The sequence below is a fragment of the Arachis duranensis genome, chromosome 9 (assembly GCF_000817695.3).
Source record: "Arachis duranensis cultivar V14167 chromosome 9, aradu.V14167.gnm2.J7QH, whole genome shotgun sequence".
In the NCBI taxonomy this organism is placed as follows: domain Eukaryota; kingdom Viridiplantae; phylum Streptophyta; class Magnoliopsida; order Fabales; family Fabaceae; genus Arachis; species Arachis duranensis.
Genome location: NC_029780.3, coordinates 116942905 through 116959738, shown reverse-complemented (window position 1 = coordinate 116959738; position 16834 = coordinate 116942905). Strand labels below are relative to the sequence as shown.

At 32.3% G+C, this 16834-nt stretch overlaps 1 protein-coding gene across 1 annotated transcript; it reads right to left on the bottom strand.

Moving 5' to 3' along the window:
* Window positions 1-9748: 9748 nt before the first annotated feature.
* On the bottom strand, window positions 9749-13805 carry LOC107467830 (NAC domain-containing protein 16). The gene is made up of 5 exons (XM_016087037.3): window positions 13180-13805; window positions 12295-12572; window positions 11902-12177; window positions 11237-11795; window positions 9749-10907 (listed from the first exon to the last, which is right to left on the bottom strand). The coding sequence occupies exons 1-5, from the start codon at window positions 13367-13369 to the stop codon at window positions 10555-10557; spliced, it is 1656 nt and encodes a 551-aa protein (XP_015942523.1). The 5' UTR covers window positions 13370-13805; the 3' UTR covers window positions 9749-10554.
* Window positions 13806-16834: the final 3029 nt, after the last annotated feature.

Genomic DNA, 16834 nt, shown 5'->3' with positions numbered 1-16834 from the left:
TTTATCATAAGATTCTTTTTATAATTTATGTGTGTACATAGTGAAAATTAAATATTAAAAATTAACCATATTGTTGGTTAGTGTCTTTCTGTTAACGTAGTACTTGCTTATTTGAGAGCCATTAAATCATTTTTTTATTTTTTAATATATTTAACAAATTTTTAATAATAAAAATAAAAATATTAAAAAAATTAAAAATATATTAAAAAAATTATAATTTATATTTTCTAATTTTTTAAAAAAATATTTTTTACATAATAAATAAATAAAAAAATATTTTTATTTTATTTTATTCATATTTACATAAAATATTTAAATAATCCAAACAAGCCTCAAGTTCTTTAAAGTGAGAAAATGGAAATTTTAAGGCTGATTTTAGTTTGTATTCTTATATTTTGTTTTTATTTTTAACTTTTTTTTTTTAAGAATTTTGTAAAAAATAAAAATAAATGTTTTTTTTTACTTTTTCTTATAAAATTTTGAAAATTAAAAATATTTAAAATAAAATTGTAACTAAATAAACTCTAATTATTCTTGAATTAAATAAGTAGAATTCACACGATTAGACATGATTAAAATTATATAAACTTAATAATGATTAATTTTTTATTTTTTTACTTTACAATTCTTTTTATTTTAGAGAACTATTTTTTACTTAAACATTCTGCATATGTTTTTTATTTATTAAAGAGTAAAGTATCGTTTTTGTCCCCAACGTTTAGGGTAAATCTTATTTGTGTCCCTCATGTTTAAATTGTCCTATTTTTATCTCTAACGTTTGTAAAAGTGATTCAATGTTATCCTGCCGTCAATTACACATCATAAACGCTTTAGTTTGAGTTTTAAAAATCTCTTCTTGAAGTTAGAATACAAATGTCTGGGATAGAATCGATGATCCACTCCAAAAAATAGCTCATCAAAAGTTGAAACTAATTCCTACAACATTTACATAATTCACTTTTCTAGGGAAATAATTGAATCTAAACACAAATAGTCGGTATAATATTAAAATTGAACACATCCAAGTGAGACCTAATTGAGAATGAATACATCCAAGTGAGAATAATTGAAAAATATAATATAATTTGTTAGTATAATTGATAGTAGGATAACATTGAATCACTTTTATAAACTTTAGGGATACAAATATGACGATCTAAACGTTAGGGACACAAATAGGACTTACTCCAAATTTTGGGGACAAAAACGATACTTTACTCTTTATTAAATTATTAAAATTTTTATTTTTATATTATAAAATTCAAAATTAAAAAGTTAATAATATAATTAAAACTTAAGTAAGTGAAAAATTGGGAGAAAGAACTTGAAAAAGAAACTTTGTTTGAAAATGAAAAAGCAAAAATGTGTGTTTTATGAAAGAGGTCTGCTACACATACAAATCTTTTTGGCTTACAAGCTATACAAGTTGGCCAAAGTCAAAGAAAAAAACAAGCGCACCACTCTTTTAGAATTGAGGGTCCAACGCACGTCTTAATCACCTTTCCATAACACGTTCATTATACCGCAATCTTCCTCTTCTTCCTCAATCAAAACGCAAACCGTCAAGATTCAAGCGACATTCGAAACAAACTACGATTCTGCAGAAACGTTCTAACTCCTCGCGAAGAGTAGAAAAAATTAAGAAGAAAAGATATAAATCTCCATAAAAAATTACCAGAAAAAACGAAGAAACATTATTCCAGGTACAGTTTTACTGTTCTTCTAGGTTTTTTTCTAGATTGTCTTTGTCATGTGCCTCATCCTTAACCAGCAAAACATTAAAAAATTTCAAGAAGAAATATACTGTCTTCCCATGTTTTGGGTTTATTTATGTAATCCTTTGGGTCTATCTCTGTAACGGTTTGGGTGCATTTCTGTAACCGTTTGTGTGTATTTCTGTAATCGTTTGGGTGTATTTATATAATCGTTTTGGTATATTTTTGAAGTTCCATTATCTTCAAAACGATTTCAAAGCTTGATTTCAGAAACTATGAAAATCGAAAGAAAAAAACGAAGCAAAAATATAGAGAGAGAAAACGCACAAAGGGGATCCAACAAATTTGACAAAAAACTCGAAAAAAGAAACGAAATCTTTTGAAAAATGAAAGTTATATATTTGTGCATTAATTGATTTGAATTGATTTAAAAGCCTGTTAAAGTGGCACATAACATAAGCAGTGCATTTAGTGGGTTTCGTTCTCTTTAGGCTTGTAAAGCTTGTAAGCGTACAATATTTATATGTAGAGATTAATCCTTTATGGAATGGGAGGATAAGTGTAAAATAAGAGGGAAAAAAAAAACTTAAAAGAGCAGCTTTGTTCGAAAATGAAAAGAAAAAGGAAAGTGCAAATGGGTATTTGGTACTAACAAAATACTCTCTGTTATTTTATTTAAAATTTAATTTTAATATATTGATAGGATAAATAATTCTATATGGTCATTAGATTCATATATTTAAATATCTTTTAAAATAATAAATTTAAAAATTAGTTATGTTTGTTGATATGATTATTTATAATTTATTGTTTGTATAAAATTTTTTTACATTGATAATATATTAAAATTAAATTATTTTAACTTTATCTAATAACAATTAAAATTAAACAACACATAAGAAAATGACTAGATTAGAAATTAAAAATTAAATAACAAAAAATAGTAATTTTTCTCTATTTCCTTTATAATAGGTATAGATACAGGTATAACCAAATAAATAAATATATAAATTATGGAATTATTTTATTTATTTTTTCTTAATCATAATTTACTATTGGATTCTTAATGCATTAGGTTGTCTTACAAAACATTTTTTGACAATTTTAAATTTAGAATTAAAGATAAGTATTTTTTAACTCAATATACTAATAATAGAGATAGAGTATGTAATATAACAGATCAAGATCAAGAAGATTAAGATACAATTGTTAAGTGATAGTCAAGCCTAGCTTGTTTTCAATTCTGTTTTCTGTTTCAACTGAATTCTATGGTAGCTTGCTATATATAGCAGAGTTGTCTCATCTATTGTAATACATCCAATTACTCAATGATAAATCAACAATTCATTTCAGCTCTTTGTTTCATTGAAAACTCTTTCATGGTATCAAGAGCATAGGTGATAGATCCATGGCCTCAATCATCCCTCATCAAAACCCACCCACTTCTTCTTCTTCTTCCCCTTTTCCTCAACCCTTTACTGCACCTGTTCTTGACAAATTGACTGAAAACACATTTTGAACATGGCAGAAGCTTGCCTTTCACATTATAAATGCTAATGACTTTGCTGATCATCTTTCTGCTGACAAGGTTCCATCACATTTTGAATCCGATTCTGCAAAAGAAGCTGGTACAGAATCAAAAGCTTACAAGAATTGGAAGCAAAAAGATGATTACCTTATGACATGGCTCTTTTCTTCTCTGGATCTCACATTCAAGAATCGAATGCTGGATTGCAATTTGCAAGTATGCACATCAAGCTTGGACAACTATCACTGAATATTTTGCAAAGACCTCCAAGATCAAGATTCAGCAATTGAAGAATGAATTGAAGTCTGTAAAGAAACAAGGTATGACAGCAAATGAGTATCTCAAGAAGATTCGAGATATTGTTGATTCTATGGCATCAATAGGCTACCCTTTTTTCCTAAAAGATCATATATCAGCCATTACAGATGGTCTTAATGAAGAATATGCTTTATATCTCTCAACAGTAGTGATAAAATCAGAATCCATTATTCTTATTGAAGCCGAAGCACTTCTTCTTGGACATGAAGAAATGATTGAAAGGTTTAAAAAGACTGCTTTGGGAACGATACAAGCACACTATACTCAATCATCATCTTTCCTTCTTAGACCACTAAATACCAGAAATTATGCTCCAAGAAGAGGTCGAGGAGGAAGAAGTTCTAACAAAGGCAGGTTTGCAAATTCTGATTCTAGACCAATTTGTCAAGTCTGTGGAAGGACAGATCATACTGCACTGTCATGTTTTCATCGCTTTAATCAACAATATCAAGCTTCATCTTCTAATGCAAGAACTCCAACCCAATCCGGACTGTTACCACTTCCTACTACCTATCACAATCCAAGGGTTTATATGGTTGCTCCATCTACTTTCTCATATACAAGCTGGCTTCCTGATCCAGGGGCAAGCAATCATGTCACAAATTATGCACAATCTATCTTGGCGCCCTTTGAATTTCTTGGTACAGACCAACTCCTTCTAGGTAATGGATCAGGTAGAAGTATCTCTCATGTTAGACACTCATATTTGGTAAATTTAGATTCAAAGACACACTTTCTTTTGAACCAACTTTTACTTGTTCCTGAAATTACACAAAATTTAATGAGTGTACATAAGTTTGCCACCGATAATGCATGCTTTTTTGAGTTTCATCCTAATGTTTGCTATGTGAAATCTCAGGACATTCAGGAGATTCTTCTACAAGGAGCTCCATAGTCCATATAATGGGGTGTACAAGTTTGATAACATTACTGTCACAAAATCTACACCTAAGAATAGACATATATCTCCATCAAATTCTATCTCTTGGTATTTCTGTACTTGCTGCTTATGCTTCTCAATTAGACACTTACAATTTATGGCACAAACGTTTAGGTCATTGTGCTTCCAAGACTGTTGTTTCTGTAATGAACAAGTGTAATCTACCTATTTCCTCTGCTTCAATAAAATATGGTATTTGTGAACATTGTTGTCAGGCTAAAAATGCACTTGTTGTCTTTTTAATTAGATGAATTCAATTTTCATGCCCCTTTAAAAATGGTTTACAGTGAGATTTAGGGCCCTGCACCATATACATCTTATCATGGTTTCACATATTATATATCTTTTGTGGATACTTATACTCGGTATACTTGCATTTATTTACTTCATACCAAATCACACGCTTTTCAGGCCTTCCTTCCGTACAAAGCTGAAATGGAAACTTTCACTGGTTTAAAATTAAAACAACTGCAGACTGATCATGGCAGGGAGTATCTCTCCAATGCCTTCACTCAATATTTAGCTCAAGAAAGTATATCTCATCGCTTCTCCTACCTTTATACTCATCAACAAAATGGGAGGGTAGAGAGAAAGCATAGACATGTGACTGAAGTAGGCTTGGCACTTTTAGCCACTGCCTCAATCCCGTTAATTCACTGGGATGATGCTTTTATTTCTGCGACATATATTATTAATAGACCCCCTTCCCCTAACACTAACAATCTATCACCATTTGAAGTTTTACATCATCATCCACCTGATTACTCTTTCTTTAAGGTTTTTGGTTGTACTGCTTTTTCTTGTATGAAACCTTATAATACTCACAAATTGGATTTTAAATCACAACTTTCTGTATTTTTGGGTTATGCTCCTCATCATAAAGGCTACAAATGCCTGACTAAAGAAGGTAAAGTTATCATTACAAGACATGTCTTGTTTGATGAAAATAGATTTCCTTATGCTGAACTCTTTCCACTTCAAAAGCCCTCCTTATTATCTGGTCAATTTCCTCATATAACTCTCCCTTTACCTCTTATTTCATTTCTTCCATCTTCTTCAAGTATGACAGAATTCTTGTCATCTTCTCCTTCAAATCTTGCCCCTAAGACCACTACTGATTCTACTCAAAACTTAGAACCTACTACTCCCCTTCCAACATCACAAGTTAAATCAGCTCAGCCATACCAATCTCTACATCCTCACAACATCCCAATCAATGACACTATTATTCAGTTTGGAAACTCCCCTCCTACCAGAATTTCTTCTAACACTCACCCTATGCAAACCAGATCTAAGTCTGGCATATTTAAACCGAAAGCCCTTACAGCCTTACTCTCCACCTCATGTGATCTTGTTAATAATATACCCTCATCCGTTGCTGCAACCCTAAAATCAGAACACTGGAAGAATGCTATGTTGGAAGAATTATAAGCCTTATACAAGACCAATACATGAACACTGGTCAATTCAACAACAACAGACAAAGTTATTAGCTGTTGTTGGATTTTTGCCATCAAAAGACATCCTAATGGCCAAATCATGAAGTATAAGGCTCGTTTGGTGGCCAAAGACAATCATCAACTTGAAGGAATCGATTATGATCAGACATTTGCTCCTGTGATTAAACCTTCTACGATTCGGGTGGTGCTCTCTTTAGCCTTGAGTTTTCATTGGACAATCAGGTAGCTGGACTTCAATAATGCCTTTTTGAATGAGGATCTTAAGAAACTTGGCTACATGTCTCAGCCACCAGGCTTCTAGCAAGGTGATTCTTCATATGTATAATAATGTATGTAAGTTAAATAAGTCCATCTATGGTCTTAAACAAGCTCCTCGAGTTTGGTTTCTGAAATTAGCCTCAACTCTTGCTTCTTTTGGTTTCTACAGAACAAGGTCAGATCCTTCCTTATTTGTTAAATCCTCTGGTAACATTATTCTTTACATTTTAGTTTATGTTGATGATTTTCTTATTACGGGTAATGATAACAATGTCATTCAAACCACCATTACTCAATTAAACAATGCCTTCTCTTTAAAGGATCTTGGAGAATTTAGCTACTTCTTAGATATAAAAGCTACTAAATTATTCTCAGATTCTTTCCATTTGTCTCAATCAAAATATATTCACTCACTGTTAAAAAAGGCTAACATGCTAAACTCCAAAGGAGTTTCTACTCCTATGGTCAAAAATTTAAAACTCTCAGGTCAGGGAGATGATGAATTTGACAATCCATATCTATATAGGTCTATAGTAGAATCATTGCAATATGCAACTCTTACCAAGCCTGAGATCTCCTTTTTGGAAAATAAGGTTAGCTGGTATATGCAACGCCTGCTTCTCATACACTGGAAATGTGTAAAGAGGATTTTGCGATACTTGGCTGGCACTACTGATCAAGGTCTATTGTTTCATGCCTCTACTAATTTAAGGCTATTTGGTTTTACATATTCATATTGGGGGTTAGATATTAATGACCAAAAATCTACTTGTGGATATGAAATCTATTTGGGATCAAATCTTGTTTCAAGGTCAGCAAGAAACAATCTTCGGTGAGTCGGTCTAGCACAGAAGCTGAATATCGCAGGTTAGCTGCAGCAGACTCTGAAATCATCTGGCTACAAAATTTATTGAATGAACTGTGCATTTCTCTCTTTGGACCCCCACTCTTTTCTATGACAACATCAGTACTGTGTTGCCTATTGAAAATCTTGTTCTTCATAGCAAGACAAAACACTTTGACTTGGATCTGTATTTTGTCCGTGAGAGGGTTAATCAGAATCAATTGAAGGTTGTGCACATATCCTCAATAGAACATGTTGCTGACATTTTCACTAAAGCCTTATCAGCTCCTACTTTTGAGAAGTTTCGTTTCAAACTCAAGGTTATTTCCAAAATCACCATGAGTTTGAGGGAGAGTAATAGAGATAGAGTATGTAATATAACAGATCAAGATAAAAAAGATCAAGACACAGTTGTTAAGTGATAGTCAAGCCTAGTTTGTTTTTAATTCTGTTTTCTGTTTCAACAGAATTCTATGATAGCATGCTATATATAGCAGAGTTGCCTCATTTATTGTAACACATCCAATTACTCAATGATAAATCAACAATTCATTTCGGCTCTTTATTTTATTAAAAACTCTTTCAACCAAAGATTAATCTGACTCGGATATGAACTTTATTTAAGGTTATTTAAACTTTTCCTTTAACGTTAGTAATTTCTAAAGATACATGGCAGATTTGATTTACTAGGAAAAAAATAAGAGAAAATAAACCATTACAGAAGTTTTACATTGTTTACGAGTTTTATTATTAAAGAAGATATGTTTATAGGGATATTTGTTAAAGGGTAATGTTACCGTGAATAGTGAAGTTTAGATAAAAAATAAATTTAGTAAAAATCTTTATTTTTTCTCCAATTTTACTCAAAAAAAATTTTCATGTGTTAATTCCTCAAACGGGGGAGGGGAGGGTTTATTGGATTTAATTTGATTTATCTTTTTTTTCTAATAAACTATTATAATCCACTGTTATCACTACTTTAATTTCACTCAAATCTAATAAAGAATAAAATGGTAAAAATACATTCCAGGACCTTCATTTTCTTTTTTTTCAAAATTTCCAGTGATGTTTAAGTACAAATAAAAATAATTCGTGAGCCACAAAAAATGAACGCACCCCTTTTAGAATGTAATCATACAATAGAGCAGAAGTGAGTTATATTTCTTTTTCTTTTCTTTTTTTTCTTTCAAAACTCCAATGAAAACCACCATGGTATCATTACATCTAAAAATGGGAAGTAAGACATAATAAATTTGATAGTCTTTGGAGCAGTCACTGAACTTGAGCAAGCATTTGTTGATCTTCATGAGGGATTCTTGCTGTTCTGTCTGAATCAAAACATTAACACGAATTACAAAATAATTATATCTTTATTACAAGACTATAGAACCTAAACTATTGATTTTCGTTTAGTATATATTTTAACCAATCCAATTTCTCATATTAAAATTTTGTAAAACAAATATTTGTAGAGTATAACTGTATAAGTTTACAAATATTTTTTTTAAAAATACTATTATTCAATTAAAAAAAAAATACACCATCAGTCATTAGCTTTAATTACCCCTACTTAAAATATCATTAGCACATTATATAACATTGCTATTCAACCCAAAACTGTCATGCTATTACTATCCAATTCAACTACCACTTCTTAAAGTCATACAAATAGGCGAATCTATTAGTCCATCACATTGTCATTTAATCTATGTAATTAATTCTACGATGTGAAACATATCCATGTTGTTTATGTATAAATTAAACACTAATTACGGTCTTTTCTAATTTCTAGAGTCCTGAATCTTTATAACATCATATGATCCTACAACGAGGAACCAATAAAGTCTTACTAATTGAATGGCCTAACTAAAAAGAAAGTGGATGATGATTCTCTAATATATGCGCGCAGCTCAAATAGTGAAGTTATAAAAGAACACTAATGATCTATGTACACTAAAAATTATAACAAATTAACTATTATTTATTTTTATATGGGAAAGTCTAGGAGGCCAGCAATTCTATTGAATTTTGGCCAGCATATAACCAACAGAGAAAGGTGAGCCATTGGATAAAATCTCACACCAATCTCACACCATCAAATCATCATTGATGGCTAATTGATGGCTAATAATCACAAAAGTTGCTGGCCCATAGCATTGCTCTTTTTATATATTAATTTACACATTTTCTGATTGAATAATCAATTATCAAAATAATTAAACCTACTATAATAAGATAATCAAACATCCGGTAGACCAATAATCAATTTTGTTTATAATTAATAATTCTTTTAATGAAATATCAAATATATATCTCTATATCCAATAATTGATTAATAACTGATTTTTATACACACTTAATATAATTGATAAAAGAATTATAACCAGTCAATAAAACTCATAAGATTATGTGGTGCGAGTTTTTTAAGCTAGTCCGTACAGAAAGGGATTGCACTTTGATTTTTGAGTGATCACAAGGCAAGGAGATAGATTCCTCATGGGAGCATGCCAATCATCAGAAACTATGGTATGCGCATTGCATATCCTTTCAAGCTTTAGAATTTTCTTGAGTGTTCAGCCATATGAAATATCTCGATTGTCAAAAAATACAAAGCATACCGCAAACGCATTTCGGGGTAGCAACCATGTTAAGGGAGTAGTAACCATCAATTGCTTACACAACAGCTATCGAGAACTACACAGTACACACAGCTTTATTTTCCGGGTTACCGTGCTTCTAACAACAAAAATATAATGCCCAAGGCATATATACTATCAATTGCATATAATATTACAAATGTCTTAAAGGGTATAGATATAGATACATCAATACTACGATATCTCACAAAGGGTTCAGCTTTACAATGTACAATCAACATCGAATGGTAGTGCTATCTGATTTAAAAACCCAAACAAGATATTTACATGGGTCCAATAAATAAACAAAAATAATAAATAACTTAGTGCATTACCAATCCACCCTGCAAATTCATATAAAACCCCTTTCTCTTGGATTAAGATTGTTAAGACTCACCTAGGCTATGTTTGGAAGTTTGGAGGGGGTTGAGGGGAAGGGTCCTTGATGAAGTGGAAGAGTGGAAAGGAATGGCTGGTGATTTATTGTTTGGAAGATGATGAAGGCCTGGGAGAGACAGCTAAGTGTTCTGTATCCACCCCTCCAATTTGCAGAGGGGTCATTGATCAAGGGTTCCCACATGCCCTTCCTATGCCATGCTTTGCATTCCCCATCAAACTCTCCGTAATACGGTTTTCGAACACCGGTCCCAGCCACACCTCACCCTCCCCTCTCCACCATTGCTCCCAATCATAGTCCTAATATGGCCTAAACTTAAAACTTCTAACAGTCCCAAAGAATAAAATATTATTTTTTATTTTTTGAATATGTTAGAACAATACTATCTCAGTCATCTTGGGGAGATCCCAGATAGAACATATATAGCATAATAGCATCAAAACTTTTGATTTACATATTCAAGGAGCGATGCATCTCCCTAATAATCTAAAAGTTCCAAGAGAAACCCATAAGAAAGCACATAAAGCAATAATAATTGGGAAGAAAAGGAATGAAAATCCTTTTCTGCCCACTCTCTTCGTAGTTGCAGTGTCTTTACCTGCAGCTGTGTTCGTCGGCTTGATATTAATCTTCACTCGGCTGAAGCTAGACATTCGATTCAAAGCCCGATTCACTAGAGCATTTTCCGCAGCTGATGCAGGAGTGGTAGGTATTGACTCAACAAAGGACCAGAGAGCCGAAGAGAATCTACTTGTAGCAACATCTTCTGCAATGCTACTTTGATTATCATAGCCTTCAGTAGATACAGCACCTAAACATGACCAGAAACTAGCAAATATTAGAGACAGCCTACTGAGCCTAGGACCTATTTTTTATTTTTACATAAGAGCCGCTTTAAACAGGCTCAAATTTAACATTTCCCTATTTAGAAATCTTAGTTTGTGAAACTCTCAATAGAGCAACAAAATTTAGACTCCTAAATGGTTTCTGCCATGCATAAGCTGGCATGTCAACCAGGAGCAGTAATCTGCGAAGAGCTCAGCACAAATGAGATGTGAAGCTTGCATCTCCATCCAAATCAAAGACATTAAAAATATTTTTTGAGAGTTGAGCAACACTGTCTTGCACTGATCAGTATACCTGGATTTTGTTGAGAGAGAGAATCATCAAAGCCTTCAAACAGACTCGAGGTGTTTCTTTCATCATGCATCCAAAATTCATGAACATTTTGAGTAGCGTCCTCTGGATTGGGCAGCAAGTGATAATTCTGATTTTCAATGTTGCTTCCAGCGGCATTATTCATATATGAATGTGGAATGGTTTCCTCATTGATTGGTCCCAAGTCACGAAGAAACATCTCTGCATCTTGGAACAGATCAAGTTCACACAATCCATCTTCAAACTGCAGGTTCTCCACTGGTGTTTCCATATTTGGAATTGTAAGTTCACTACCATTGAGATCGTTGATTTCCAAGAAGTCATCCTCCTGAAAGTTATAGTCTTCTACTTGAATGTTGGCAGTAGAAATAACTTCTGATCCTTCCGGGGCATGAAGGTGAGATGCAACCGACTGATTGAAGTTGACATTCTGCACATCATAGTGCTGACTGGTTGAGTGGTAAATATCGTTGTACTCGGGGTCCGTCACTGCCTCAGAGAACTGATCCACCACAGTACTTTGTGTTTCTTCAGCAACAACCTATATGATTCATAAGGAATTCGATTCAGACGATCATTTATGGATATAAAGTAGAAGTTAGGCAATCAAAACTAAATAAGTAACAAAATTTGTTATGACCACATACCTGAGGAAATTCAAGGCCGTCACCAAATTGCTGGTCAAGGGCAAGCTCATTATCCAAAATTTGATTAATCATATCCGTGACTTCATCATCGGCCAAAGGAGGCAGCTGATCATTAACAGGGACAGTATTTACTTCCTCCCGATCTGCTGAGTTAATATTGAAATCTACACATTCGTCATCAGCCCACTCCTCTTCTTTAAATGGTGCACCATACTGTTCTCCATTTTTAGGACCAGGTCCACTTTTCTTGTATAGCTTGTAAAGTGCAAAATAGTCCTGATAACGAAAAAAAGATGATCAGTAAGCAATGCTCTTTCCATGATGAATGAGAATAGAGTATAGAAAACAATCATCCAGTAAATTTAAATAAAAAATGTTACTTCAGGAAGATACCTTAATATCTTGGCACCTATTCAGCTCTTCTTCATCCATGGTGTATTCATGCATAACCCAATCGGTCCGCTCACCATTAGGAGCTCTGCCTCTATAGAAAACCAGAGTCTTTTTCACTCCAACTGACCGAGAATTGCAGGTCACATTACGATCCTTTCCTGTTGCTTTCCAGTAACCTTGCCTTGTTGCTCGGTTGGACCTCGCACCATTAGGATACTTCCTATCTCTATGAGTGAAAAAGAACCATTGCCTATCTCCAGTCCTCAGTACAGATATCTCTGCAAAATATTACAAACTATCAGCAATCAACCGAAAAGAAAATAAAGAAAAGTGGGAAAAAAAAAGTTCCATACAATCTTTAATATCAACTTAAAACCCTATCTGGACTAAATTTGACAGTGGTGCAAGCAGTGTACCAGCATCATACCCTATCTGTATAATTTGTTCGCATCATAAGAGTAACTGCAACCTTCGAACACCAAAACCATAAATCCCATGAACAGATAAATTATTAGCAAACGTTATTAACCATAATTATATGGTAAGTAAAAAATCCCAGTTTGGACGGACCAAGAAAGCCATAATCTGACAGATCATCGCACGAAAGCCATATATTCAATTTATATGGAATATGCACCAAATCAGTCAAGATATCTCAACACAAGCATTCAGAGTATCAACTATAATTGGTTTATTAGTATTCTAACCCAAGCAATCACACAATTCGCAACACGAGGACCCAAGTTTAAACACATACATCCTAAAGTATCAATCAACAACTTGATAAGAATCAAACAAAAGAACACAATTACACAAATAACACAAACCCTAAGTCAACGCTGTAACAGTCAGAAACACTTGAGTTCACAGAGTATAACAGTATACCTGGCAATTCCTCAGGATCCCACTTGTAAACATCGGTTTCTAGAATCACGTCGAGTTTCAGCTTCTTCCCACATATCTTCCTCTTCAGATAGTACATAACCAGCTCCTCATCCGTGGGATGGAACCGAAACCCAGGCATCGACGCCATGGCCTTACTGAAACACTCAGTTGCACCAGCTTCAGCACCCATACTCAATCCGAAAAACCCTAGACCAAACACCCAAAGGAACAAACCGAAACTTTCTGAATCGACAGGCTACGAAACCAAACACCCAGTTAATCGATGCGATTAGAGGAATCCGGAAGAAGAAATTGAATCACGGAACCGAAACCCCCAAAAATAGAGGATCAGAATTCACAACCCCCCAAAAAAGTGAAGAAGAAAAAGAATCCGAGCTTTGTGGATCAAGCGGTTGTAGAAACCGAAAACCTACGACTACATGACCCGAATCGAATCCTCGGGGTACGAGAATTCGAGGAATGAACCGTCGAATGAAAAAAAAAAACCTAGAGGGAGAGAGAAGCTTAAAATGGGATCGATTGTGGAAAAAATTGCGGTGTGAAAAAGAAGAAAGGGGGTCTGGGGGGTTGGAATTGGATAGTGTTATGGTCAAAGAAGGAAGCTTGGTGTAGTACTTAGACTCCTAGCAGTAATGACTGGGAACCTTCATATGGGAGAGTGATTCAGTGCGATGAGGGAGTAGGGAGAGAGTGTGAGCTCCGTGACATGATGTGATTGCGTGGTATTCAAGTTTGGTTGATTAAGGGTGTGATTAGGGTGTTTGAGGTGAGCATTGGGTTTTATGTGATCTTGGGTGTATGTGATTGAGCTTTTGTGTGTGAACATTAGGTCTTATGTGGCATCTCGCACAAGCAAATCACGATTTTGATTTGGTATATTCATCATTTCATCTAGTATTTTAATAGGATAAACCAAAAAAAAATACCTAAATTTTTTTCAAATGACAAAAATATTTTTAAATTTTGTTATTGATGAAAATGTCTCTAATTATTTAAAACGTGATAAAAATATATATTTGTAAATTGAAACATTTTATGTTAATCAAAAATAATAATATGTTAAATAAAATTTTTTATATAACAAATAAAATTTTAACATTAACAAATGAGTCACATAATGTTTTTATTAGGGAGATGTCTCTAATTATGTCTCTAATTATAGTTGAATATTCTTGGCATATTTTAAAATTTTTATCAATAAAAAAAATAATTTAGATATATTTTTTATAGTTTATTTTATTTTAATATCATTATAAAATATTTTTTCTTTGAAATTAATAGTAACTAAATTCTTATAAAAAAAAACTAGATGATTAATCCTTTTATAATTATATGCAGCTAATAATTTTATTGTTACTTTATTTTTTTATAAAAAGGATAATATATTTAATTAGTTACCTTTTCTAATGTTATTTATTTGAATAAAATTAAGTTAGGTTTTTTTTTCAAATATCTATAGAGAACCCTGACCGGGATACTATTTGATAAATTTTTACTTTGGCTATCAATAATCTAACTAGAGTGTATATGGACGAAGTAAAATTGGATTTATTCTAACTCAAATCTGATCTAAAATACATATTAAATTTATTTTTTATATTCTAATTCAGTTTTAGACTCAATGAAACATACACATTTTTAGATAAAATAAAAATTGGGTTTTTAGCAATAATTTATAAAAAGAGATAAAAATTTACTTGTTAGTTGTTACGAAGAAGTTGATAATTAATATTAAACTTAAATTTCTTCATGAATCACAATTTCTTGTATCTCTATATCTCTTTTCTAGTTGCACAATTTTTATTAAAATAAAAGAATTAATGTATAATTAATATTACACATTCCGTAGAAAACACAAGTTTAAGACAAAACATATTACTTTGATACCTTCTTGTAGGCTAGTACGTGAAAATTTTCAAATCTCCATCCATTATTTCACATGGTGAGATTCACTTAAAAAAATATAACAAGAACTAACAATTTTCTAAATTAAAACATAACCACAATCAATACTAATATTGTCTAATAACACTAAATATTTAAGTCACATATAAATAACACAAATATTATGTATTAGTCTAAAGTATTATACTTCCTAAACATAGAAATTTAACTTATAGTCTTTATAACACAAAATATTAATGTTTACAATACTTAAATTCCACAAAAGAATAGACATCATCCATCAATTGCTATTAATGTCGTCAACTTATTCCTTGTGATATGGATGCATTAGTAAAACCTACAAAACTATAAAATTACTCATTTTCATATAAAAGATTGTTACTTGAATTGAATAAGTCACAAATAATAAAAATATTATAAATGTACTTTCAACAATTTTCTGACTATAATCAAATTGATTAAATTCTTGATCTCCAACTTATTGTTTAGAAGGGCACAACTAACTTTGAGTACGTATTAAAGTTTCAGCCAGTAATAATGACAAAGAGTTGCGGAAGACATCAAGCACATATCCATCAGTGCTAAAGCATGATTCAAAAATAACAGTTGAAATTGGAATACCTAAGACATCACCGACTATAAGAGAAAGAATCTTGTATTTTGAAGCATTCACTTTACACCAAGCCAATATATCAAATTTCTCATCTTTTTACAGTATCTTCGGCCAAATATCTCTCCACATCTGACTTGCTATCTGCATTAGTCTTCTTGCTTTTTGTTTTTTTTTTCACATATTCACTCTATCTTCAAAAACATCCTTGATACTAGCTGAGATTTTAGTATTGTCATCCAAGACATCTCTAGATGAACTTTCACAATCCTCCTTTTCTTTATCATCTGCAACCTCCTTTTCATAAAACTTATATAAGGTATCCAATATGAGTTTAACAAAATCAGTCATATTAGTAGACACTTTCTTGTCATCAACATCTTCCAAACACCAACAAAGATAATCTAGTTTGTACCGAAGATCAAATACAACAACAAGAACTAACAATGGGTTAAATTTGTCAACCTATCCCCAATATTTATGATATTTATTCTTCATAGAACATGCCATAGTTCCTAATAATTCAAAATGATTTTGGCTTCAAGATGTTAATTGAGATGCGATTTCATGAAAATATTTGTTTGATGTCACATGCAAGGAAGATGAGAAACTTAAAGTTATTTCGTAGAAGATTCTCAAAAACTCAATGAATAATCTAGCATGTTGCTAATCAAATGGTGTAGGTGGACTAATTTTTCTTTTTCCCCTACTTTTCTCTCCAAATCATCTAAGAAAATCAGGTTCTTGATCATAAAAGTCTATCAAAAGTGTTTTCAAATTTCTCGACATGCTCCAATATTAGATAGGTAGAATTCCACCTAGTTAAAACATCCAAGCACCCAAAATTTTTAGATTCAATTATCTCAGCCTCAATACAATTTTTAAATTTTTTAGTCTATTGAGGAGAGGACCTAACATACCTGACAGCATTTCTAATGCTTTTAATTAAAGTTTGTTCTTCTTTATCTTTATTCACGATCAAATTAAGAACATGAGCACAGTATCTCACATGCATATATTTTTCTCCACACATTAACCCGCCTCTTGCACCTAATTTTCTTTGAAGGTAAATAATAGCCCCATCATTTGAACTTGTATTATCTACTATGATTGTGAAGA

Excerpts from the sequence above, each read along its gene's own strand:
- LOC107467830 (XM_016087037.3), bottom strand. The coding sequence starts at position 13,369 with ATGGGTGCTGAAGCTGGTGCAACTGAGTGTTTCAGTAAGGCCATGGCG. Across the intron at positions 12,573-13,179 it reads GGATCCTGAGGAATTGCCAG|AGATATCTGTACTGAGGACT; the intron begins GTATACTGTTAT and ends AATATTTTGCAG. Across the intron at positions 12,178-12,294 it reads ATAGGTGCCAAGATATTAAG|GACTATTTTGCACTTTACAA; the intron begins GTATCTTCCTGA and ends TTTCGTTATCAG.